This window comes from Staurois parvus, unplaced genomic scaffold (genome assembly GCF_062004578.1).
Source record: "Staurois parvus isolate SC_StPar_1 unplaced genomic scaffold, SC_StPar_1.0 ptg000058l, whole genome shotgun sequence".
NCBI lineage: Eukaryota > Metazoa > Chordata > Amphibia > Anura > Ranidae > Staurois > Staurois parvus.
The window spans coordinates 1,673,480-1,700,039 of NW_028317854.1; the positions used below are offsets into that span (position 1 = coordinate 1,673,480).

The following is a 26,560-nucleotide window of genomic DNA, read 5'->3' on the forward strand; positions in this document are numbered from 1 at the left end:
TGGGCTCCATTCACTAAGCCCTGGTTCACATCTGTGCGGTCATACGGGCCACAATTTGCACAGGCACGAGAGCCATTCATTTAGTAGCGCTTTTTAGTGAATAGAAACTGTTTTTTTTTTTTTTTGAAAATCACTAAATGGTATTTTACCGCATTTCTTAAAGTGGTAGATACCGCTTTATTAATAACACCCAGTATATAATTTTTATTTTACCAAACCTGGGTTTTTCTTAACCTCAAACCTGACCATAGCTGTGAAACTCAAGCAACATTTATTCTTGGACAGCAAGAATATCAACACAAATGCCATATGACAAATGTATTGGCATCGGTTTACAGTGAACACAGTGGTGCCAAAATAAAATATGTCCTTCCACTCCATTGCCTGAAATATGAAGCTGTATGAGGTGTTATGTAAAAATTGAGGGAGATGAAACAGGCTGCTTTATGAGCTAGACTTTTAGACAATTTTGCAACTTGTGAATCTGTTGAAATGTAAAATACTAAAATGTATCAATTTTGTTCTTTTCAGGTTCTAAGGCATGAAGAATTTGAAGAAGGTTGCAAAGCTACTTGTAATGGGTAAAGCATTGTAATTGCTCCCCCTCCCACGTTAATACATAATGTAGAGGATAAGATGAACCACAGAAAATGACTTGAAAGATCTTTGTATAATAGTTATATTGGGAATCCTGCAAAATAATTAAAACTAAATTCAAAGTATATGGTACATTATCAGACTCATTTAGTAAGGTAATGTATAGAGTGGTGATAGTAGGCTAAGTGCAGTAACTTATAGTAACTGGATTGAAAGAAGAAAAATACAGCTGCAATCCTAACAGATCCTGAGCTGTACAAAAACTACAGCATGTTTGTGACTTCCATCCTCCTTTGCATGTTACTGCAGGAGACTTTGATTCTCCTTGGACAGAAGCCATCATTCAAATGCCGATACCTTCATTGGGGGAACTCCTATACATGTTTGAAGTCTTAGGAACCAACATTTTTTACTACAATATGAACAGCCAAGACTCCGTCAAATAGGAATCTGGTTGCTGTGATTTTCTGCTTTTTGTAGTCAAAGGCCATGTTTGCTGTGCTTCTGCCCACACTTGTCATGGGAAAAATACAGCCATTGTTGACCTCCTTTAAATGTTATCTGGCACTGACATGCAGGGTGGATTGGATTTAAATCAAGTTTATTTAAATAACTAGTGAAAAGGCTCAATTTTAAATCATAATTTTTAAAGAGCAACTGTCATCTCTGTCCCGCAGTGGCTCCTCCTCTGACCCGCTGTTGACTCTCCGACAGTACCATTCACTTTAATGGGATGGCTGGTGTTGCGGCAGTGACACAACAAGGTGAGGGACATGGTAGCAGGTGAGTGGATGCCCGCTAACGGGAGCTGCCATGATAGATCTACAATGTCAGGTGCTCTTTAAATGTAAGGAATCTGACTCATTCTTGCTGGTAGTTTGAATCTTTAATATTTGCAAACCAAATGAAGGTTTCATTGTTAGAATAATAAGTTGTCAGGTTAGTAAAACAGCGATATCAGAACTGGTTAATAGGTTAATCACACAAATTTGGAGAACTGCTCAAATTCCTTTATTTCATTTTTTTTTTTCTCATAGTTACTGAGAAATTGTGTGAATGTATCAATGCAGTGCATGTTATCTCAGCTTGCAGAGCTTGGATTCATTGATTGAGTTGACCAAAAATCTAAATATTGCAGAATATACAGCCTCATGCTACATAAATAAGCTGCATTTCATGCTGAATAAACTACATTGTTAATGTATCTTAAATAGAGAAGTATCTTTAGATAGATTTGATAAAAATAAAAAAAATCAGATTTAAATTTAAAAAATCTGATTTATTTTATATATATATATATATTTTTTTTTTTTATTTTTTTTTTAAGTAAAACCAGCTCCAACCTGGCCAATGTACATAAACTGCCAGATGGGAGCTTCTCCGTTCTGAGTGAACGTTCCTAAGAACATGGCCACGCACCTGCACGCTCTCGGTGTGCTTGTGTCCCCTGCATGCCAGAAGGGCTCTCTGATTGGCCCTTCTGATCACATAATGGCTGTGTCCAATCACAGCCATCATGTGACATCAACAAAGTCGCCAGTCTGATCGGCTCTGCCTCTCCTCACACAGAGCCCCGTTAGTGAGGAGAAACAGAGCCGATCTGTGTAAAACACACATAACCCCATAGAGTCCCCCGCACAGCTGTCGATGCACCAGTGATCCACATTTGTCACACAGTACCAGCATAATTTCCACATCTGTACCAGTGATCCAAATCTGTCACGGCGTACCAGCGTAAATTCCACGTCTGTACCAGTGATCCACATCTGTCATGGAGTACCAGCGTAAAATTCACGTCTGGACCAGTGATCCACATCTGTCAGAGCCTACCAGTGTCAAATCCACATCTCAGTTTACCAGTGCTCAATATCTCTCGCACAGTACTAGTGTAAAATCCACATCAGTACCAGTGAAAACATCTGTCAAGTGTACCAGAGTAAAATCCACACCTGTATCAGTGATCAATATCTGTCACGGAGTATCAGTGTGAAATCCACATCTGTACCAGTGAACATCTAAAATCAATATCAGCAGTGCAGGATAAACCTGTCTAAATTATACACCAGCAAGGCGGCTTTCCAGATACGGAGTATGATGGACAAGAGTAGCATGGAACTCTGTCAAATTCTGAGTATGAGCCAGTTGAAAGCAGTGGGTCAGCAACAGATTCTCAGGAGGAGAGAGTCCAAACAAAGAGGTTCAGGAGATCTGAGGAGGAGCAGGCATCTACCAGTAGCGCAGTGGCGAGTACAAGCAGTGCAGCACTCCCAGAATATAGCAGTATTGTATTTTGGGGTGTAATTTTGGGTATGTACATGCTATGTGTTAGAAATATCTTATAAATGGACAACTTGGTAAAAAAAATAAATACATTTTCATTTTCTTTCCACATTTTCTGACAACTTGTGGAAAAAAATGACGTTCAAAAGACTCATTATGCCTGGCAGAATATACATTGGGGTGTTTGCCATCCAAAATGGGGTCATTTTGTGGGTAATTCCATTGTCCTGGTTCTTCAGGGTCTTTAAAAATGTGATGGGTAGTCAGGAAATGAGGTGTCATTTATGCCTCCAGAACGCCTGTAGGTACTAATTGGATTTTGGGCCTCTGCATGTGGCCAGGCTGTGGAAAAGTCCTACACATGTGGTATCCTCATACTCAGGAGGAGCAGCAGAATGTGCTTTGGGGTGAAGCTGCAAGTATGCATATACCATGTGAGCAGAATAACTTGTTAATATAACAGTTGTGTGGGGGAAAAAAAAAGAATCCAAAGAATTGTGCAAAAAATATTACAAGTTCAAAAAACTCGCCATGCAGCTTACTAAATACCTTGAAAGGTCTACTTTCCAAAAAGGGGTCATTTGGGGGATATTTGTACTGTCCTGGCTTGTTAATGTCTCAAGAAATGAGAGAGTACATCAGGTGTGTTCAATTTTCAGTGATTGGTACCATAGCTTGTAGACTCTTAACATTCAAACAGACCAAATAATACACACAGATTGTGATTTTTTTTTTTTTTTTTTTTTTTTTTTTTTTTTTTTTTTACCAAAGCAATGTAGCAGTATACATTTTGGCTCAAATTTATGAAGAAAAATTGCTAATTTGCAAAATGTTATAACAGAAACAAAGAGTCTTTTTTGTTTTTTTTTTCCAAACTTTTTGGTATATTTTTAATTTTATAGTGCAAAAAATAAAAAACAAGTGCTAATTAAATACCACCAAAAGAAAGCACAATTTGTGTGTATGTGGAGGGGGGGGAGAGGAGGACAAAAATTTCATTTGGGTATAGTGTTGCATGACTAATTATCATTTTAAGTGTGAGAGCTCTGAAAGTTGTGCAGGCCATAGACGGGGAGAAAACCGGCTGTTTTTTTTTTTTTTTTTTTTAAAAACCGAACGAAAAATCGGTCGTTCAATAGGCCGACATTACCACCAACAGTAAAAAAAATTGGCTGATTTTCTTCCCGTCTACGGCTGGCATTTAATTACTTCTGTCCCTGCAGAGAGCCCCGCTATTATATTTGACATTAAAAAGTATTGCGGTTGCAACATTGTATCCATTTCGGATACAGATTTGTTTTTTTTTCCCGGATATACCGCAATACTTTTTCATGTCAAATATAATAGCGGACTGGAATTCTTCTTCTTTCTCCTTTTCCTCAATTTGCCCATCATTGCCGTGAAAATCGGCCAATTTTCGACCCATCTATGGCCTACATTGGTCTGGACAGGATTGGGGAAAAAGTGCCCTGTATTGAGGTGGTTAAAAATCGTGTTTTTTGTTTTTTTTTTCCACCGTGCTGACACAACTAGTTGCAGATTGGGAAAGTCTCAGAAAAGTCATAGGTCCTTATCTACATACTTTATTTGGGTCAGTGAATTAATGTATTACAACAAGATATAACAGCCAGGTAACTAGCATGTAATAAAGTAGAAGTCAACAGTGATTAACTGATAGTATTTGCAGTAGCTTTCTATAGTTAGACTTGAGTTATGTTTGGGCTTTTAGATACAAATAATATTTGAAGGCATTCTGCAATGCAGCCAAGAGTGATTTGAAACGTATGTCTTTTCCAGCCCATATGATGGCAAATGGAGCAAAACTATGATCGGATATGGTTCTGAGGACAACCACTTTGTTGTTGAACTGACTTACAACTATGGAATTGGGGAGTATTGTCTTGGAAATGACTTCTTGGTATGATATGTGTTGTTTCATTCCTCTAGTTCTTTTTATAATGGAAAAATAACTCGGGATGGTTGGGGTTTTTTTTTCGTTATCTGTGGTCAAAGTATAGTCATATTTCATTTACACATTGAATTTCAAATATTTCTACCCTAATCATATTCATCTGAACAATTATGAAGGCTGTAACCTTCCTTTCTTAAATGAGAAGTATAGCCAAAGTTTTGTTCTGCACTCCTGTTACCCATTTTCAGCCAACAGCAGGCTAAAGACGACTGATGCTCAGCTGGTCCAGGCTCAGCTCAGCTGGTCCAGGCTCAGAAAAGATCCTAACTTTACTGTCAGGATTCACCCAGATGCCTGGACCGGCAGCATGTTGAGAGCCTGTGCCAGCCCCTCCCGCCCCCTCCACAGCCCAACCCTACAGTGAGCGCTGGAGGGGCAGAGCAGAGAGCCAGTGACTTGCAGTCACTACTCTCTGCTCAAAGTGGAGGGGGAGAACGGAGTGATCAGCATTGTTTAGTTGTTCAGTTCTTAGGGTAGCGCTGGCGAGGGACAGCTGCAGTTGGTGTCAGTGCTGCAGCCATCTAGGCGAGTGACTTTTTTTTATTTTTTTTCTCCGTATTTCCACACTTCTGTTTTAAGAATCCCACACATTTACTTCCTTGAAATCTGTAATACATATTCACTATGCCCTGTAAGTAGGCACTTGCTTTGTTACACCTTTCACAGAGCCTGCCTTGTAAACAAAAGTGCTGAGAGAATTAGATTCCGGAATCATAAACAGTAGAGAACACAGCACAACATATGGCTTGCAGGTAGGAAGGTGATATGTAGTTCTTAGCAGAGATTTTTTTCTCAGAGAATAGGTGCAGGAACTTCCCCTTTCTGAGTCACCCCTGTCTCTGCCCCCTACCAACCTCCGAGCACCGTCCCTTGGTTCCACCTCCCAGTACTGCCCCTTTTTATTGAATATGGAACCATATCATATTGTTGTGCTAAGTAATTTGGAGCTTGTTAATGATAACAAGAAAAGCAGTAAAATAGATTCCTTGCAGCCAGCAGCAATAGACCCCCTGGCAACAATAGATCCTCCCAGGAAAAATAGACCCACCTGGCAACAATAGAACCCTCCAGCAAAAATTATCAAACAAAAAATAAAATAATACGCATACAATTGCGACTCAAATCCATATTGTAACTGAAGAGCCCCGCAGGTACAGCAGCTGATTGGTAATTCTTAAACCATTCCCACACAGATTCACTCTGCACATGGACACAGCCAAACCATTTCTTCTGAATAACAAAAGGCAGGAACAAAGTTTGTTACAATCCCTGCAATGTACATTGATTACCCTGAGGGGAATTTTTTTTTTTTTTGCCAACAAAAATGGAGCTGCTCTTTAAGTTTTCCTATTCCAAGACAACAATAGCCACAAATGTTTTTTTTCTCATAATATAGAATGTGAGAGAAGTGTATGTTTTTACTATGTGCTATCTTTATGTGCTAAATGTACATTTTGACGCTTGTATTACTATTCTGTGCATCAACAGGGGCTTACTCTACAGTCTAGCCAGGCTGTGGCCAATGCAAAACAACTAAACTGGCCACTCTCTGAAGTGACTCCTGGAGTGTTTGAGACAGAAGCTCCAGGGGGATATAAGTTTTATTTAGAAGACAAAGCTCAACCTAGCACAGGTAACGCAGGCTTTGTATAATATTTCAGATGCATATGTATTATATGTTCAGAAACACGTTTTTTTTTTTTTTGTTTTTTTTTCACATGAACTGATGTGAGGAGAGAAGCAGTTCTGAGGCAAACCAAAGCCCATCATAACAGGCCTTTAAATAAGAAATCTCACAAGACATTTAAACTTAACTGTAACCCCCACTTTACCTTTCCTTTAACCACTTGGGGCATCAAGTGCATTTAGCACTTGATCCTATGCCAATCCATTCTGCCATTTCGGGGCTGTCAAACATGACACCGGTCCCAATGGTGCTGATTATTCTGGCATAAAAAAGATCACACAGCAGATGCAAATAGGTCATGCAGTGCTACAGGCTGTGTGATCTTTTGCTATTCGGAATAAATAAGCAGCACTGATTGCTTATTCATAAGAGCAAAAGACTTGGCTTTGAGAAGGCATCGGGCTCAGTGCTGGCTGTACTTACTACTACAGAAATGCCCATAAATTGGGCTGGAGAATGTGGTCATTGGGGCCTCCAGTCAGAATAGTACAAAGTTCCTTTTTCACTTGACTTGATGAGAGATTAGGGCCAGTTCACACCACAAAAACACACTTCGGATGCATTCCGGATACGTTTTGGCTTACAGTTCACACCACACTCTGTTCCGATGCAGTTTTGATGCAGTATGCTATGTTCCAGAAAAAATGCAGCATGTTCTACTTTTTTTTTTTTTTTTTTTTTTTTTTTTTCTGCATCGGAAATTGACTGGAACTGACTGCACTGGTGTGAACTAGGGCCATTGGAATACATGGAAAAACTGCATGCATTTTTAATGCAGAAAAAAAACGCGCTGGACTGCATCTGGTGTGAACTTGCCCTAAATAAAAGTTAAACATTTTCTGCAGCAAGGTAGACGGCTGTAAGGACTTGCAAGTAAACATTTTGAGCTAATGCTTTCACTCTCCTTCATGCCGGGAATCTGCCATGTTGTCCTGATGTTTTTGCTGCTGGTGTGTGCAATTCTGCACATTTGTTAAGCGTTCCAAATGTCTTCTGCATGGTGGATCATTTCTGTTCTAGTGTGCAGGCACTTTCATGCATAGTTATGGAGCAAGTGAGGGTTACCACAAGAAAATGTGCATCTGATTGCCAAAACTACAGTGCAGACTTTTGATAGACATTCTCAGACCTATGTGGATTCAATTAATGACTGCACAAGCATTAGGAAATATGAGCCCAATTTTTCAGTGGGAAATGTAAGGATTATGAAGTTTATGGACAAATTTTTCTTTGTTAATTATAAAATTCCCTTGTAGAGAGGCATGGAAACAGAAAACGGGGGAGGGGGGAGTATGAGATCAAAGCAAAGGAGAAACTGTCAAAGCACCAGCAGCAAAAGGAATAATTAAAACAAGCAGTGGAGGAAGCCAAGTATGGAGGGGAAAAATCAGGGAGAGATGAAGACAGCAGGAACAGAAATAGAAAAATGTGCTGTCATTAGCTTTGTTCCTTCCAGTAAGACATCTGCCAGCTGGAGTCTACAAAATAGGTCAGTTTGACCTCTGGTGTTCGGCAATATAGCTTTCTCGTTAAGTGCCCTCACCAAAAACACATCCACCAGTCAGTGTCAGCACAGAGTAGTTTAATCCCTAGTGTGTATATCTTTGACCTTTCTCTAAAGTTCACCACACACATTACAATCTGATCGTACAATCTCATCTAGGTCTGCCAGCAAGTTTGTAGAGCAAGAGCCTGCCTGATTGGATAGAATAGATAGGCCCTCATATTACATAAGGTTGGTAGATCTATAGTGGATTGTAGAAGCAATGTGTATAGTGAGCCAAATTCTGTCTATAGATGCATAGTTTTTTTGTTTTTTCAGTCAGTTAGGAGACAGATTGAATAAAGATGAATAGATTCATCCATCTATGCAAGGAAGGTGCATGGAGGAATCCTTCTTGCCATGCTCTTGTATTCAGACAGCAGGGACTCTCCACTGTCAGTATACACTGATCAGCAGTTACAGCCAGCTGATCAAGAAACCTTTTCCAACAAACCCGATTGACAGAAGTTGTTGTTGTTGTTGTTATTATTATTATACAGTATTTAGCGCTAAAAGGTTTGCTCAGCGCTGTACATTATAGTGGGGGACAGAACATGAGACAATACAGTAACAAAACATGAGGGGTTCAAGGGCCCTGCTCTTTCAAGCTTACAATCTAGGAGATTAACTTTAGATCAACGTTAGATCAACTTTCATCGCGTGGAGGTGGCCACATCTGGATTAAAATTTGCCTGGTCCCTGCTGAACCAACTTGGTTTTGATCGATCTGTGACCAGGTTTTCTCCCTTTCCTGCTTATTCTCTAAGGCTGTTATTTCTGTTATAACTGTGTTTACTTTTCTTCCTGCTTAGTGGAGAGTCCCTCTCCCCAGTATGGATTTGCTGGACTTGAGTGTCTTGTCATATTGATTGGCTGAATATTCTGGGGAGGGAAGTATGTCATGTTGTTCTTCCTAAGTATGCACTTCCTGGTGAGTGTCTTCGAGAGCAGCAGAGGATGTGACGTGATCTCATTCTTAGTAATATATAGGATAACATATGGGGGGAGGGGGAATCTGACAGGATCTGGAGCAGTTGTGCATAACAACCAATCGGCTTCTATTTGTTGTGTGTGGTGTGTGGGTTTTTTTTTTTTTTTCTTAACTGAACAAGGTGAAAATAGAAGCCGATTGATTGCTCTTCACAACTGCTCAAAATTTCTGTCTGCTCTAGTTTTGATAATCTCTCATCGTCTCCAAAAATGCTTTACATATGATTTGGAATTTAAACAAATGCAAAAAAAAGTGCCTCACAAAAAGGTGACTGCATTCTGATGAAATGGACACTGGAGTAGTATGACCCTACAGAAGAGAAGTTTTAAAGTGGTTGTAGTATGACTATACAGAACTAAGTCCAAAATGGTTGTAAAGGCTGAAGGTTTTTTACCTTGGGTAAAGACCACCTTGTGTGTGCTGCTCCCCCCCACAGTCCCCCATAATACTTCCCTGAGCCCCCTTTCGATCTAGCGATATGCATGGGAGCCTCAGCTGTCCCAGGTCTCTTTCCTCACATTGGTTGAGACACGGCAGCAGGAACAATTGGTTCCCACTGCTGTCAGTCACAGCCAGTAAGCCAATGAGGAGAGAGTAGGGAGCGGGGTCTTATGGATGCATAGAATGGGGCTCGGGAACGAGCACGCACCAGTACCCCCATAGCAAGTGGCTTGCTATTAGGGGCACTGGTAAAGGGGTGAAGCCACTAGCTCCAACAAGGGACCTGAGAAGAGGAGGATCCAGGCTGTTCTGTTCAAAACCATTACACAGAGCAGGTAAGAATTACATATTTTGTTTTATTAAAAAATCTTTAATATCTAATAACTTCTGCTAGATATTTATTCAACCACTATTGCAGGAAAAACAGTCATTCTGGGAAAATACTGCAAGGAAAACGACATGTATTGCACAATTCATTTAGAGTAGAGTATGTTTATGGAGTCTGATATCTATTCTACAGATCCTGTTCAGAAAGTCACCCTTGCCGTATCCAACTTAAAGAAGTCAACTGCTTACTGGCATAATCTGCTGGGCCTGAAAATATATCATGAGGATGAGAGCAAAAATAGTGTACTGCTGGGGTATGGTGACAGCCAGGTAATATCTGTTTTCAAATTAATGTTTAGTGCCATTAAATAGGCAGGAGGCTGCCCTATTACCCTGCACACAACTCTGAACACACAGCAAAGCAGTGAAAAATCTATATTTTGTTTTAAGACCAATGATATGCAGTGGGATATGTTCATATACCAGATCTATTCAAACTGGCAAAGATTTGTATTAATTCACTTTAATGTACCAATTACAAGCTTTGTTCTGTTATGGGCTTGTTTAATTAACGAAAGTATAGTTTGTTGTTTATTTTAGCAATCAGTATTTTTATTGCCATATTCTAAATACATGTTTTTTTATCATTTTTATAACCATAATAAACACATTTTAAAGGAACTGTATAATTTTGCTAATTTTGACACAGATAGAGAGGGTTAGATAAAGTACCGGATGACTTTGGATATTTAGATTTTTACAGGTTTTTAGGGTACCTATAATGGCAACCACCAGTATCAGTTGAAAACTCTACCAACCTGATATAGCGCCACGCTGGGAATTTCGACAGTGTGCATGTGTCTTTGGGGGGGGGGGGGGGGGACTTTTTCATAAATATATAGATACAAAAAAAAAAATCTAAGTATACACTTTAAAGGAAATATATAACTCTATCTTTTTTGGAGTAAAAGTGATCAGGTTCCTGTAAATAATGTTATCGACTTGTATTAGTCCCATATCGTAGAAAATGTTAAGAGCATCTCCTGTTCCCTGTCAGCAGAAATGGAGGGTTCGTTCACTCATTCAGTCTTACACCAACGTTGGGTCTTCTCCATCTCCTTCATCTCTTTTCAGTGTTGCACTCCCTCTTCCTTTTACATTACATTACATTACATTGAGTTTATATAGCGCCAAAGGGTTTGCTCAGCGCTGTACAATAGAGGGGGGGGACAATACATGAAACATTACAGCAGCTACGAACAGCACACGAGGGGTAAGAGGGCCCTACTCTTTCGAGCTTACAATCTGGGAGGGAGGGGGTAGTGGTACAGGAGGAAGTGGCTGTGGGGGATGGAGTGGTAGGAGGAATGAAGGAGAGCAGCAGTTAGGTGAGGGTGGGGTAGGCTTCCCTGAAGAGGTGGGTTTTCAGGGAGCGCCTGAAGGTGAGGAGGGAAGGTGACAGTCTGATGGATTGGGGTAGTGAGTTCCAGAGGATGGGGGAGGACCTGGAGAAGTCTTGCAGACGTGCGTGTGAGGAGGAGACCAGGGAGCAAGATAGAAGGAGGTCCTGTGAAGAGCGAAGGGTACGGGTAGGGTGGTACTTGGGAATCAGGTCGGTGAGGTAGTTAGGGGCAGTGTTGTGAATGGCTTTGTAGGTCAGAGTGAGTAGTTTGAATTTGATGCGTTGGGCGATAGGGAGCCAGTGGAGGGAGAGGCAGAGGGGGGTGGCAGAGGTGGAGCGGCTGGTGAGGTGGATGAGTCTGGCAGCTGAGTTCAGGATGGTCTGAAGCGGGGAGAGTTTGCACTGGGGTAGGCCGGTGAGGAGGGAGTTGCAGTAGTCAAGGCGTGAGATAATCAGGGAGTGCACAAGTAGTTTAGCGGTGTCTGGGGTAAGGAAGGTGCGTATTTTGGCGATATTGCGGAGGTGGAGCCTGCATGTGTTTGTCAGTGATTTGACATGAGGTTGGAAGGAGAGGTTAGAGTCCAGAATGACCCCAAGGACTTTGGCTTGCGGGGCGGGATTGATGGTGGTGATGTTAGTAGTGATGGATAGGATGGGGGGGGGGGCGCGGGCAGGAGGGAAGACGAGAAGCTCGGTTTTGGAGAGGTTGAGTTTGAGGAAATGGAGCGACATCCAGTCAGAGATGTCGTTTAGGAGGTGAGTGATGCGGGCGGAGAAAGTGGAGGTGAGGTGAGGGGTGGAGAGGTAAATTTGAGTGTCATCAGCATAGAGATGGTAGTTGAAGCCGTGGGAGTGTATGAGTTTGCCAAGGGAGGAGGTGTAGATGGAGAAGAGAAGGGGTCCAAGGACAGAGCCCTGGGGGACCCCAACAGAGAGGGGGAGGGAAGGGGAGGTGGCACCATTGTAGGAAACGCTGAAGGAGCGTCGGGATAGGTAAGAGGAGAACCAGGAGAGAGTGCAGAAGTGCACCTCCTGTCAACAATCCTGGAGAGTTTTTACACATTCAGTATTACACCATCATGGTCCTTTGCAAGAATGCTCATTCTGCTCCTAAATTCAGTGTGGCACTTCCCGATGAAGTCACCATGGCAATGTTCTATTCACCTCTTGTGTGTCTTTCTGTCATCTTTTGCTGTCATGTCATTCTGTGCCCTCACTGGAGTAAAGACTTTGAAGTTATTTCGCACCCAAGAAGTGAAAGTGGTGGTCCATCCCTTTTACAACACAAAGTTAGAGAATATGCAGAAAAATCGGACAGAGCACACTTTGACAGAAACTCACTCAGTGATCGCGCACACAGTTGGGGAATACACAGAGCAACCAGCAACAGACTGCAAATAATATATTTATAGTATTCCCCACACCATGCTAAAATAATATAATTCCTTATTGAAACCACAAAACCAAAAATACTCAATAACCCTCACTGCTGCAGTATACAGTGCCTCGAAAAAGTATTCAAACCCATTGAAATTTTCCACATTTTGTCCACCCAATCTGACAGAGCTGGAGCTTTTTTGCAAAGAAGAATGGGCAAAATTTTCACTCTCTAGATGTGCAAAGCTGGTAGAGACATCCCCAAAAAAAGACTTGCAGCTGAAAGGCGGTTCTACAAAGTATTGACTCAGGGGCTGAATACAAATGCGTGCCTCACTTTTCAGATATTTAATTGTAAAAAAAATGTGAAAATCATTTTCCTTCCACTTCACAATTATGTGGCACTTTGTGTTGGCCGAACACCTAAAACCCCAATAAAAATACATTTACATTTTTAGTTGTAACATAACAAAATGTGGAAAATTTCAAGGGGTATAAATACTTTTTCAAGGCACTGTACACTCTCCAGCCACTTTATTAGGTACACCTATTCAATTGCTTGGTAACACAAATTGCTAATCAGCCAATCACATGGCAGCAACTCAATGCATTTAGGTATGTAGATATGGTGAAGGCGACATGTTGAAGGTCAAACCGAGCATCAGAATGGGAAAGAAAAGGGATTTAAGTGACTTTGAACGTGGCATGGTTGTTGGTGCCAGACGGCCTGACCTGAATATTTAAAAAACTGCTATCTACTGGGATTTTCACACACAACCTTCTCTAGGGTCTACAGAGAATGATCCGAAAAAGAGAAAATATCTAGTGAGCGGTAGTTGTGTGGACGTTACTTGTTGATGTCAGAGGAGAATGGGCAGACTGGTTGCTGCGACATTCAGATGGTAGGGTCAGAATTTGGTATAAACATGAAAGCATCCATCCTGCCTTGTATGTACGGTTCCGACTGGTGGTGGTATAATGGTGTGAGGGACATTTTCTTGGCACTAGCAAGGTGTACCTAATAATAAAGTGGCTGGTGAATGTATAACCAAATAAAAGGTGCAAAATAAATGGCTACAAAAATCCACCTTGCAACACTGTATTAAACCAAAAAAAGGTCCATAATAAAACTTTTAAGGTTTACTCATTTCAAACATACTAAAGTGTTCAGTCCGATTTACATATTGTGCAAAATAACTAAATAAGTATAAACTGATTGGTATTGCACATTTGATGTATGAAGGAAGGAAAATGGTTAGTAATGCACCTACTCAAATGGTAAACTGGTAATTTTTTTTTTTCCCAGCAACATTAATCACATCATAAGAGCTGTGAACTGTTGGCAGTTTAATGCCAAACTCAGAGTTTTATGAATAAATAAAACCGTATATGCTGATGTGCTCCATTTCTCATATTTGGTTTGGGTTTGCAGTGCAAGCTGGAGTTGCGGGATATTGGAGGACCGGTGGACCATGGGAAAGCATTTGGCAGAATTGCATTTGCTTGCCCAAAAAATGAGGTAGGTGTAATTATATCTATCTGTATGAGACATGCTTATATTCTTTGTGACTGACTAAACTCAATGGCTACCATGTCAGGTATATTATTCAAGGGACTGAAAAAAAACGGTATAACCATACATACATGTTTTTTCATTAAGGGTCAGTTCAAACCATGCCCTCATCTGAATTGCACAGGAACAAACAAAAGTACTATGCAATCTGGTGCAAGCAAACACTGTCTTCGCGACTTGCGTTTGGGGTGTCGTTAACGTTTTATTGACACCAGCTGCAGATCGCAAATGTAGTGTATTTTGCATGTGGTTTGAATTGCACAGGAATACGCAGCGCATATTTTAACCATTTGACAATACTGAATGAACGAGAAGTCTTAAACTTCAACAAAGTTTCTAGGATGTGTTTCTTACATCCTGCTTTGCTCCCCAACTTCTAATATTGGTAGTTACTGGCTGTCAAAATGACAACCAGGATTTACTTTCTATTACACAGCAGGAACAGCTGTCAAAATGCAGTCAGTCCTGTGTAAAAAGTCTGCAGATGTCTGCTGGTGTCCTGAAAATAAAATGTTACAATGTGTTGCTGCACTGTATTTATTATTTAAAGGAGAAGTACAGCCAAAGCTCTTTTGGCTGTACTTCTCCTGTGGATCACAGAAGTGCAGTTTGTTCTGCATTCCTGTGACCAGTTTTCAACTGATAGTGGGCATCACTCAGTCGGTCAAGGTTAGGGAAAGATTCTGACTATTAAAGTCTGGAGCACCACCTGGCTCAGGCTCTCAGCGTTTTGCTGAGAGCCTGAGCCAGCTGCTCCCTTTCCCTGCACAGCGTGGGGCAGAGCAGACAGCGGTGACTAACAGTCACTGCTCTTTGCTCAGAGCGGCTATGAGAACTCTGCAACCAGCAGTCGTGTGATCAATGAGTTCTCACATTTGGAGCTGGCAGGGAACAGATGCAGCTTAGGACCGATGCTGCATCCACCTAGGTATGTATAAATGAGGGTTAAAAAAAAAAAAAGCCCTACTACTTCTCTTTTAATCCAACTGTGGCCCTTGATCTACATATGACATTAAAGTGGTATTGGCCTTGGTTCACTCTATGTTCCAGAAAGCATGGAATCGTATGACAAGTGAGAGTTTTATGGAGGCTGTTCACATGTATGCAGTGTGAATCCGATGCGATTTGAAAAAGGTCCAATGCAAGTTTTTAGTACCGTGCAATTTGTAGCTACACAGACTTGAATGGAAACTTCATGCTGTGGGAGATTTTAGTACCAACTCGCACTGGAGCTGCTACTGAAATTGCACTGCAAAAATGGATTCAACGCGACTGCATCAGTGTAAACCTAGGCTTAAACCCAAAGCTAAACATTCAGTATATTGCAGCTTACCAATCCTTAAGTGTGGTGGCTACACTAGTTGTTTTTTTTTTTTTTTTTTTTTTTTTTTTCTTTTTTCTTTTTCCTCTGGTGATCTGGCCAGTAACAGACCATCCTGTATTAGAGTTCCCCCACTCTAGATGGAGGAGCACAGGGGGCACCTTCTTTCTTCTTCTTTTTTTTTTTTTCCCCTTTTAGGATAAAGGTTTTACATCAATAAATAAAAGCTGTTCACCGTAAGCACCCCTATGAGTGCAAATGTGAAAATTGTTCTGGTCCATACTATTGTGAGAGCTGAGGTATTTAAATTCACATCTTGGCATCTAATCCCACAGTTACCATGTCTGCTTAGTGACTGGTTTGTGTTTGTAATAACAGCTTGCAGGCATTGAGGAAATCATGAAAAAAGAGAACCAAAAAATACTGACACCTCTAGTGAGCCTGGACACTCCAGGGAAAGCTACAGTGCAAGTGGTCATTTTGGCTGATCCGGTAAGTAGTGCTGTGAGCTTATATACTATTTTCTTCTAATGTAACAGTAGATTAATTAAAAGTAGACCCTATAGTGTATGACACTCGAAGAAGCTGAAAAAAAGGTGTTTTTAAAATGAGAAGCTGTTGAAATTTGTAGGTACAACAAGCATGTAATTAAGATGTGCAGATAATGTTCATTAGATTCTGCTGATTGGCAGTACAGCTCATGCAGTGCAGGAAAAATTTCCATTGTATCACTGGGCTTGAACTTTTTCCTGGTTCAGACATTCTGAGGAGGAGCAACCACACCATCAACAGAAATCTTTATTTGTGCACATAAGTATGCACAGCAGGCCTTTAAAGTGGTTCTAAAGGCCAAAGAATGCAGGAAGGTAAAAAACCTTCAGTGTGCAGCTCCCCACTTACCTGAGCCTGATCGCAATCCAGCGGTGTGCATGAAAGGAGCCTAAGCTCTCCCAGGTCTCTTCCTCCTCAATGGCTAGGACACAAGTGAATCTTTTAGTATCACTTCTTTTTTCTTTAATTTTTTTTACGCTTTGTGTGATTTCTGTACCTACAGAGGATAGCCAGAAAGCAATTGCCAGTGGCCCACTTCATTACTTGTTTAAGTCAGAAAATGTTCCAAGCTAATTAGCCCCTTCTCATTCTATGAATAAACAGTGGATTGCAAGATCTTTAAATCCCTGCAAGATTTTTTTTTTTTCGCCGTTTGTTTGATTGCTGAGATTATCCTTGACTTTCTGTCCCATAGCCAAACAGGAAGTGAGGGGAAATCCCCTGAAAATTAAGGGAATTCTTTGGGGGACCTCTGGGTCGCTGGAACTAGTGTTCCCATTGGAAGATTTCCCCTCCATTACTTTTCTGGGGACAACCCAAAATTTGGGATTTTCTTTTACTTTCACTTTTAACGGTAACGGTAAACAGGACAAATAGGGTGAATCTCCTTTAACGGGTACAGACAGCAGTAAAAACTGACATATCCTAATCCCCTCTCCACTCTAGCCAAAACAAAAAAAAGTTTTGTCTTTAGTTACACTAGGCATTTGTGGTTTGTTTACGTTACCATAAATTCCATCCCCTCATTTATGCCTTTAACCACTTGCCCTCCTGAGGATTTACCTCCCTTAATGATCTGGCCTCTTTTTGCTAATAACTGCGCAGTAATGCAATGCTGAACCCAAATAAAATTTACGCCCTTTTTTTCACACAAATAGAGCTTTCTTTTGGTGGTATTTGATCACCTGTGCGCTTTTAACTTTTCGCGCTATAAACAAAAAAAAAAAAACCCGAACATTTTGAAGAAAAACAATTTTTTTTACTTTCGGCTATAAAAAATATATATAGTAAACACAAACTTTGTTATAAATTTTGGCCAAAATGTATTCTGTTACATGTTTTTGGTAAAAAAAAAAAAATCCCAATAAGTGTATATTGATTGCTTTGTGTGAAAGTTATAGCGTCTACAAACTATGGTATAGATATTGCAATTTACGCCTTTTTTTGCTATACAGTGCTGCGCTAGTTTAACTGACAATTGCGCGGTCATGCACTATGGTACATAAATGAAATTTATGTCCTTTTTCTCACACAAATAGAGCTTTATTTTGGTGATATTTTAACACCTGTGCGCTTTTTATTTTTGGTGCTATAAACAAAGTTTTAAGAAAAAAATGTTTGGGGAAAAAAAAACAATGTTTTCTCATTTCTGTCATAAAAAATATCCAAAAAAACTAAAATTTTGTCATAACGTTAGGCCAAAATGTATTCTGCTACATGTTTTTGGTTAAAAAAAATCCCAAAAAGTGTATATTGATTGCTTTGTGTGAAAGTTATAGCGTCTACAAACTATGGTATAGATAATGGAATTTACACAGCTTTTCCTTTCTGACTGCTCATCACATTTCTTGATGTGCTAAAATACCAGGACAGTACAAACACCCCCAAATGACCCCTTTCCGGAAAGTAGACACCCTAAGCTATCTGCTCAGAGGCATATTGAGTCCATGGAATATTTAATTTTTTTCTCCACAAGTTTCTGAAATATGACAAACTTTTTTTTTTTTTTTTTTTTTTTTTTTTTTACACAAAGTTGTCAAAGTTTCAGTACCAGAAGAAGTAACCCTACATTCGGGATTACACTGCAGCGTTGCTCTGGGATCCCTCGAGAACTTACCTTGTCCTGCACTCCCACGATGTTTCCCCTGCAGCGTCCCCGGCCATGTCCTCCGGCCGATGCCAGCATCTGTCTTCCAGGTTCCGTTCCCTGCGAGTGTTGGGACGTACGGGGGACAGAACCAGCAGGAAATTTTAAAAAAATGTAAAAATTTGACATACACTAAAATATGATAGTATTACATTACTGTATCAAACCATTTCACATACATTGTCCTGTGCCCTGCCTGCATTTGTACCGTTCTTTCTGCCTGGTAACTGAGAAACATCCATGGCATCCAAAAAGTGTCCCTTTTAGAACCACTTGCAGAATTGAGTGATGATTTGTGGGGAATTTAAGCTCAGTGATGTGCGAACTTGGCACTGTATTTCAAATTTCAGTGTTTTTGGTTTGATTACATTATTAATTACATTTATTATTATTATTTTTTATGATCTTTTATTATATTATAATTCATGATTTCGTGTTTCAAACTTTATCATACCTGGGATGTTTACTAGACTCTTGTTCGGACAAATTTCAGTGAGTTATTCCTAAGAATTACAGGCCTACAATTAAAAAAATAACATATTTCCATTGAAAACAATGTACCGGTTTGAGCACAGAAATACTGACCTAATCAGAACACTAGGGTGGTTAAACAGAGAAGTGTTAATGTTATATTCTGGTAATACAGTATGTGTAATGGCATTACAGCCAATAGTTTTTTTTTTTCCTTTTTTTTTTTTTTTTTTTTTTTTTAAAGTTGCACTTTAGTTTGTCAAAAAGCCATATTCTTGTTTTATGATACTGGAGATTTTAGTCAACTAAAATGTACTGGAGTCTAGAGAAAATACGACTAAAACTATTCAGATGACTAAAATGGCATTTTAGTCAAGACTTTGACTAAAACTAACTCGAAATTTGATGTCAAAATTAAGAAACGTTCCAGCTGAACAAACTGCAACATTTTACATTGCAAAAGTAAAATCATAACTGACATCAAATACAAAGGATAATTTATTTTAAGATGTACACTACTGTGCAAACATTTCAGACACTTTTAAAAATTGCTGTAAAGTGAAGATGCTTTAAATATTCAATAAATGTTTTATTAACCACTTAAAGACCGCCCACCCGCAATGTACTGTGGACAAGCGGCAGCCACAGGACCAGTAACCAGTGTACGTAGCTGTGGTTGTATCAACACGGGCTGCTGTGTCCACTGGACACAGCGCAATGCGTATCCCAGTAATCAGAACCCAGTGATCGCTATGCGATCACATGATTGCAAAGTTGTGATGAATCAATCTGATTCATCACAACTTTGCTTCTGTTCCTAGTGAGCTGTGATTGGCCCACAGCTTTCACATGGTACATGGGCCAATCACAGCACCCTGTACCATGTGATTAGCTATAGCCAATCACAGATCACTATTATTTTGAACTGTCATGAACTTAAGCCTGACAGTTCAAAGCAAGCATTGCATTACAGGAGCAATAATCTTTTTGCTCCTGCAATACAAAGTGTAAAAAAAAAAAAAAAAATCCCTGATAACCCCTCCAAAGTAGTACAATGTTACTATTTTTAAATAGTACAAAAAAAGAAAAATGATGTTAAAAAATGTCTATTTAAATTTTTTTATTTATTTTAACTACTTGCCCCCTGCCCACTAGCAATGTGCGAGTAGCAGCGGCTCTGGGCAAAGTGACGTACCCTTGCGTTGCTCTCCATTTTTCGGGTGTGAGCTTGCATGCGCCCCCCCCCTTTGCTGTCTCCCCTTTCAGTCCAGGGAGAGAAAACCGCACGGTGAGCAAGAGCACATTTTTACATGCGCACATTAGATTAGCACATTTAACCCTTTGATCGCTCCTATTAACCCTTTTATCACCCTGTCACCCAGCCAGTACCATTAGTACCATGTCGGTATGTAGAATTTTTCAATGTATTACTGCCACTAGTGTCATCAGATGGCGTCAAGGTCTGCAAGCTCCTACCAGCCAGGGTCAGCTATGCTTTGTGTGACACAAATGCACCCACCATTTTTATTCCCTAGGGCCTTTGATTTAAAAAAAAAAAAAATTTATATATATTTGGGGGTTCAAAGTAATTTTCTAGCAAAGAAAAAAGTTTATTCATGTAAACTAAGTGTCAGAAAAGGCTTGTTGTTCGAGTGGTTAGAGGATTGGGTGATGTTTGGCATAAGCTAATGTTGGCCTTGCAATACCAGAATAGTAGAAACACACCCAAATGACCCCTTTTTGGAAAAAATACACTCCAAGGTATTTGCTAAGGGTCATGTTGAGTATTTTGCAGATCTCATTTGTTGCCACAAGTTTTTGGAAAATGAAGAAAGATGACAAATGTTTTCTTTTCTTTTTCAAAACCCTGTGACAAAAAAAATCTGAAAAATACCCACCATGGCTTTTATCAAATTCCTTAGTGTCTTCTTTCCAAAAAGGAGTAATTTGGGTGGGCGTTTCTACTATCCTGGCATTTTAAGGCCTCCGAAACTGTGATGCGTACAAAGCCTGGAGGTTGTCATTGGATGTTCAGGGGCCTGTGTGTAGCTAGGCTGCCAAAAATCTCACATGTGATATCCCCATCAGGGGTGTGGAAATTTAAAAAAAAAAAAAAAATACTTGTCCAGGGGATAAATCCATACCCCCAACCTACTTGTCCCTCCATGACAATCTACTTGTCCTGATTAAATTTTTTTTAACCCAAAAATCTGCTTTAAGTAAATTCTGGGGCTTTTAAAGACAAAAGGGGCTTTATGGCGACTTAAACATTTAATATGTTTAACATTGCGCTGTTTATCTCCTCCCCTCACCTCCCTGCCGGTCTCCAGCACCGCACCTGGGAGACTAGCAGGGAGGGGAGAGACCTTGCAGTGTAATGAGCACCAATTGGGTGCTCCTCAGGAAAGGGGAGTGTCTGGTTTATCCTTTTATCCCTTTTGCTGCCTGAGCTGTTTTTTTGCTTTTTTTGCACACGTTTAAAAAATCATTTAAGGCCTGAAGATTACACAAAACTCCAAAACATTATACATTTTCTGAAAGTAGATACCCTGGAGAATAAAATAGTGGTAGTTCCTATTTTTTTATGTTACCTGAAATTATCAAATGTCTAGGAAACACAAAATTTCAGTGAAAAATACACTTGTGTTCATTTTATGGCAAAAAAAGCAAATTATCCAAATCTTTTTGTAAAATCTAAGAGATGAGGTTGCAGCGAGTAAATGGATATCAAACATGTCAAACAATTTTGCATGTGCTCATGAAATGGAAACAAACATTATATTTTCTATAGGTGACGCTTTTAAAGCCCCTTATCTGTTTAGGCGTTACAGAGGAGGTTTGGAACTAGAATTATTGCTATCATGCTGGTGTGCTTTTACCTTTGTACATATGTATGTGTGTGTGTGGGGGGGGGGGGGTTATATGCTTGGGTGTAACCTTTTAATTTAAGGAAAAAAAAAAATTTTTTGCTTTTTTTTTTTTTTTTTTTTTTTTTTTTTTTTGACATCCAGGGTCTAAAAAGACCCTGTATGTCTCCCCTCTGTACTACACTGGATGTAATGCAGTGCACATCACACTGCATTACATTCTATCCCAGCCTCGATTGCTGGGAAATCTGTTAATGGGGACCCAGACGTGACGTCACATCACTTCTGGGTCAGGACAAGAAGGGGAGGGGAGTGGATGTGTCTGCTCTCCTCACTGCCCTGTACCCACCCGCACCCACTGACTGGTCTCAGGCCCGCAGGTGGGCAAGTGGAGCCTGGGAGACATAGGGGGCGGAGGCTAGCAACATAGTGGGCTGTGTGGAAGCAATCGGGCGGCAGCGCTACTGCCTGAATGCTTCCACCTGACAGGTGAGCCCTGCTGCTTGCCCACAGCAGGGCTAAAGGTAAAAGAAAACTACCTGCCTGTTGCTTGGAATTACATGTCCCCGGCTTTGGGTGATATGAATTGATCATCCCTGCACATTCTCCAGGAGAAGTAGCAGAATGTGTTTTGTGGTGTTATTCCACATTTACCCATGGCATGCGTGAGCAGTATATCATTTAAGTGACAACTTTGTGTTTAAAAAATTAAATTTTTTTTGTCTTTTCAAAAAAAATTGTGGCAACAAATAAAATCTTCCATGGACTCAACGTGCCTCTCAGCAAATTCCACGGCGTGTCTACTTTCCAAAAAGGAGTAATTTGGGGGCAGGGTTTTGTACTGTCTGGCATTTTAGCACCACAAGAAATGTGATAGGCAGTCAGAAAGTAAAGCTGTGTAAATTCCAATATATATACCATAGTCTGTAGACGTTATAATGTTCACACAAGCCAATTAATATAAACGTATTGAGATTATAGAGAGAGAGAGATTTTTTTTTTTAAGATTTGGTCTTTTATTTTTTTCATTTATATCACAAAAAATAGAAAAACCCAGTGGTGATCAAATGCCACCAAAAGAAAGCTTAGTGTGGAAAAAAAGACAAAAATTTTGTTTGTGTACAGTTTTTTGCATGACCATGCAATTACCTGTTGAAAGAGCAGAAAAAGGCCTGGTCATGAAGGGAGGTAAATCATCCGGAGCTGAAGTGGTTACATTATCGTTTAACAAACTACAACATGCATAATCAGAAGAAAAAACTCTGACCACCAAAAGCAACCATTGGCATTGATCAAGCACATTAATGAAACCTTTAAAAACAGTCACATATCCATTGTTAAATGAGAATAATCCTGATTTGTGTATAATGTGACCCCTGCACCTAAAACGCTGGGCATCCAACTAAGGTGGATATGCACATGACATAAGCAGGATTTATTCTGTTGCAGTGCTGATTTGAATGGTGCTGAACATACTGTATTTAGTTGATGACAAGCTCTGCTATGCCTTCTCTCGTGGCTGGCTTTCTAAGGCTAAGGATGAATTGATGTTCCTCACTACCAATTTTCCCTGGTGCCCCATTATTTACACCTTAACAATAATACACGAAGACCTGGCTCATCGACCTGAACGTCCTATCATTTTTGCTAGGTCAGTTCTACAGCCCTGGTGATATTTGTTGCTTATTTTTTCTACAACAATTGGTGCAAAAGATGCCATCATCCCAGAGAGACGGTTTGAAAAATTTTGGATCCAACCCCTCAGGCTGTATACTCGCGACCTTGGATGTTAAAGTCTACACAGTTATCCCACTTGAAGATGGCATTGAAGCAATCCATCAAGCACTAAACTCTGGATTGTAAAGATCACCTACAGCTATTGTCCTCTTTTGACATTGAGTTTCAGTACTTCATATTTAAGGATATGCTCTATTTACAATGTCCTGGGACAGCCAAGGGCTCAAATGTAGCACCTTCCTTTTTGTGAACATCTTTATGTACAACTTTGAACATTTTTTTTTTTTTTTTTTTTTTTTTATTGCCTTTATTGTCCCCTGGTGTTCTTTATTACTGGACTTCTATTAATGACCTGCTCCTTTTTATGACCTGGAACCAGAGTGTGCACATCTTTCACTTCTATTGAGGGGAATTCCCTTTGCACAAATGACTACAGTGATTAGAAACAACTCCAACCCTGATACTGCATTAAATCAATTGGATAATATGATACAGCACTTTTACAGTAAGAGGGTGTTCCATAAACTGCGGTCCTCTTACTGCAGCTACTACAGATGAGAGATGAGAACCTCAAAGACTCAGTACTCAGATGGTATGCTGGTCAAGAATGCTGTGACTGCCTATTGGTCTATGGTTTCTATTAACACCACTAAAAAAGGTAACTGAGTCACCCCCAATGTTTATTAGCGGTTACAGGAGAAGACATCCTAAGGACTTGTTGGTTTAAACTGATCTGCTATATGCTTTGGTTACCCTGTCCTGGTTGCCACTAGTGCCATTCTTCCTGTATGACCATTCTGTATGTACTATTTTTTTTTTGTGCTTTCTATTTGGTTATTTTGCCCGTTTTATTTTAGCTGGAACTTTGACCTTTGCACTTTGTTATCACTTCTAGGTGGTAATGATGGGAGGAGGTTTAGGGGATATATGTTTTTGTTTCAACTCACTATTGTCCAGAGACTGAGCCTCCTGTGCCTCATAAAAATAAATATCACTACTGAATGTTCACCTTTCAAGTGTATGTGTGGTATGTGTGAGAAAGATATATAACATTGGGTTTTGCAAACAAAAATCTCACACTTTTTTTTTAATACAATTGTTGCTAAAAATGCATTAGGGTGTATAGCTCTGTGAGAAGCTTTACTGAGACTAATACTTGCATGCGATCTTCCCCTCATAGCACCTTTTGTACCATATATCTAATGTGTGGATCTAGGCACAGAATGTTTCAATTCTGTTGTATGATCATCTGAAGCCAGGAATCTGATAACAAAACAATAAGACCTAAGAATCTGCTTTTATAGGAAAAATGGAAAAATACTTTTCTGTGGTACTTCATATGCTGGCTAGATATCAAATAATCTGGGCAAATAAATATGATATTGAGTCCTACTAAATAAATGTAATGCACAAGCTCTAACTACAAAGAGACCATGAAACCACAGTTGAATTTAGACTTGTTGACATAAGGTATGTTCTGCATTCAGATTAATTTTCTTAGCTTTGTAGATAAATAAAGCAGGCGTCTGTAGCACTCATTTTCTAAGAAGCCATTAAAGGAAATGCATATAAATAAGGATGCCATTGTTGACCTCTCTTTCTGAAAATGCTTGTTTCCTGGTTGCCATGCTGTTCCAATTGCTTCATTGATATTTTGTATTCACTGACCTAGAAATATGCAGATTAGAAGCTGAGTGTTTACTTCTACTTTTTAAAATGCTAGTTGCCCGGATTAAAAAGTAAATCATAATAATAATCCGCATGGACAGCCCCTGTTTTTCCGCAGCACAGCTTCCCTTTAACAAGGGAGATCGTTAAATGGATTCTATGGATGAACAGCTCTGATTTCCCAGAACCAGTCTTCAGATTCTGTGCATATTCTGGATCTTTGCCATATATTCTTTTAAATCAGTTTAGTGTTTTTTTCCAGGCCAGGAAGTATTCCTTTTTATTGGATTATATAACAAAGTCCCCATGTCTCAGATCATAAGAAAAGCAAAATGATTCTTCCTCTTTAATCACTCAGTAAACATTTTATAGCCAGATGCTGAATATGAGTTGTATTATACAAATAAGCCCAGTGACGGTGTTCTTTGTACGAGCCCTCCGGTAAATTGTTTCCATCTTTCCACTTCTAATGGCTTTGGCTTTTTATTCTCCATTTTCATCAATTGAAACTGATAAGAGCTCATTACTGCAGAATAAACCATAGCAAAAGTATCTGGATTTAAGTAGGAGAAATGCCATAGCCTAAGTTTTTTGTTTATTACTGCGTAATCTCATAAAGCTCTGCTTTACTAAGGAGTTTTAAAGAACAATTTTATGTTGAATTAAAAATGTGAACTGTTTCCTACCTTTGTGTAATAACTTACATGTGGTGAAACAGTTGCGATTTAAAAACAAAAGCTGTTCTTTGATGACTGCTCGCTAGTGTGCACAGAAGTGAGTTCAGTACTGTGGTCCTGCATGTCATAAAATACTGTCATACTGCTTGCTTGTAAAGGAAGTGTAGAGAAGGAACAGAACATTTGTCAGGTTCTGTTTATTGCTGTCTGTACCTATGCTGGGTAGAAGAACCCTATTTATCTTACTGACCATTGTCCCTAAGACAGAAAGTGATGGGGAATCAAACATATTACACTTGTCGCCAGAACAAGAGGTGAGGGGAAATCTTCCAATGGGGGAAATCTATTGCCATAAAAACTATTAAAAAGGGAAATGCCCCTCATTCTGTAGAAATTTCCTCTCAATTCCTGTTATGTCCAGGATTGCAATGAAGGGAAATCTTAACGGGACACAGGTGGCAGAAAATTGACAGGGTTTTAAATTCTACTCAAGTCTATCCAAAAGAAGAATTTTAAAAATATTTTGGCTGCACATGCTTTATACAAACCTTTCATAGAGAAGATGGATAAGTCCAGTATTGCCAATAGGGATCTATTACTTTTTTCCAGTCTTTCCAGCAACTGTTGTTACGAACACTGTGGATCAAGGCAAACCGAGACTGCAGCACCTCCATCAGGATATAGTGATACATAAGGATCTTTTTTTTTTTCCACCCAAGATTTATACAACTTTTGCTGAATATTCACACTTTCTAATTGGATTCAATTGAAAAAATGTGTGAATCTTGTGCAAACGTTGTGTGAATCCCGTGTGAAAACATTTTATAAATAGTGCAGAGTGCATAACAAAGCCACAGGTTTTCCAATTTTTTAAGCCTGCCATAGACCGTGCTATTTTCTTTCCTGCAACCACGGTTGCAATACTGACTGT

The 26,560-nt window shown here is 39.7% G+C and overlaps 1 protein-coding gene across 2 annotated transcripts in view; it reads left to right on the forward strand.

Moving 5' to 3' along the window:
- The window catches only part of GLOD4 (glyoxalase domain containing 4), a 45,658-nt gene that overhangs the window by 12,576 nt on the left and 6,522 nt on the right, over positions 1-26,560 (forward strand). The window contains exons 2-7 of one of the 2 annotated variants that reach the window (XM_089668447.1): positions 532-581; positions 4,675-4,795; positions 6,338-6,482; positions 10,032-10,168; positions 14,050-14,136; positions 15,890-16,003. In XM_089668447.1, the coding sequence (XP_089524573.1) occupies positions 532-581; positions 4,675-4,795; positions 6,338-6,482; positions 10,032-10,168; positions 14,050-14,136; positions 15,890-16,003 (654 nt within the window). The remainder of the gene's footprint in view (positions 1-531; positions 582-4,674; positions 4,796-6,337; positions 6,483-10,031; positions 10,169-14,049; positions 14,137-15,889; positions 16,004-26,560) is intronic. The other variant, XM_089668448.1, reaches the window with a different exon arrangement.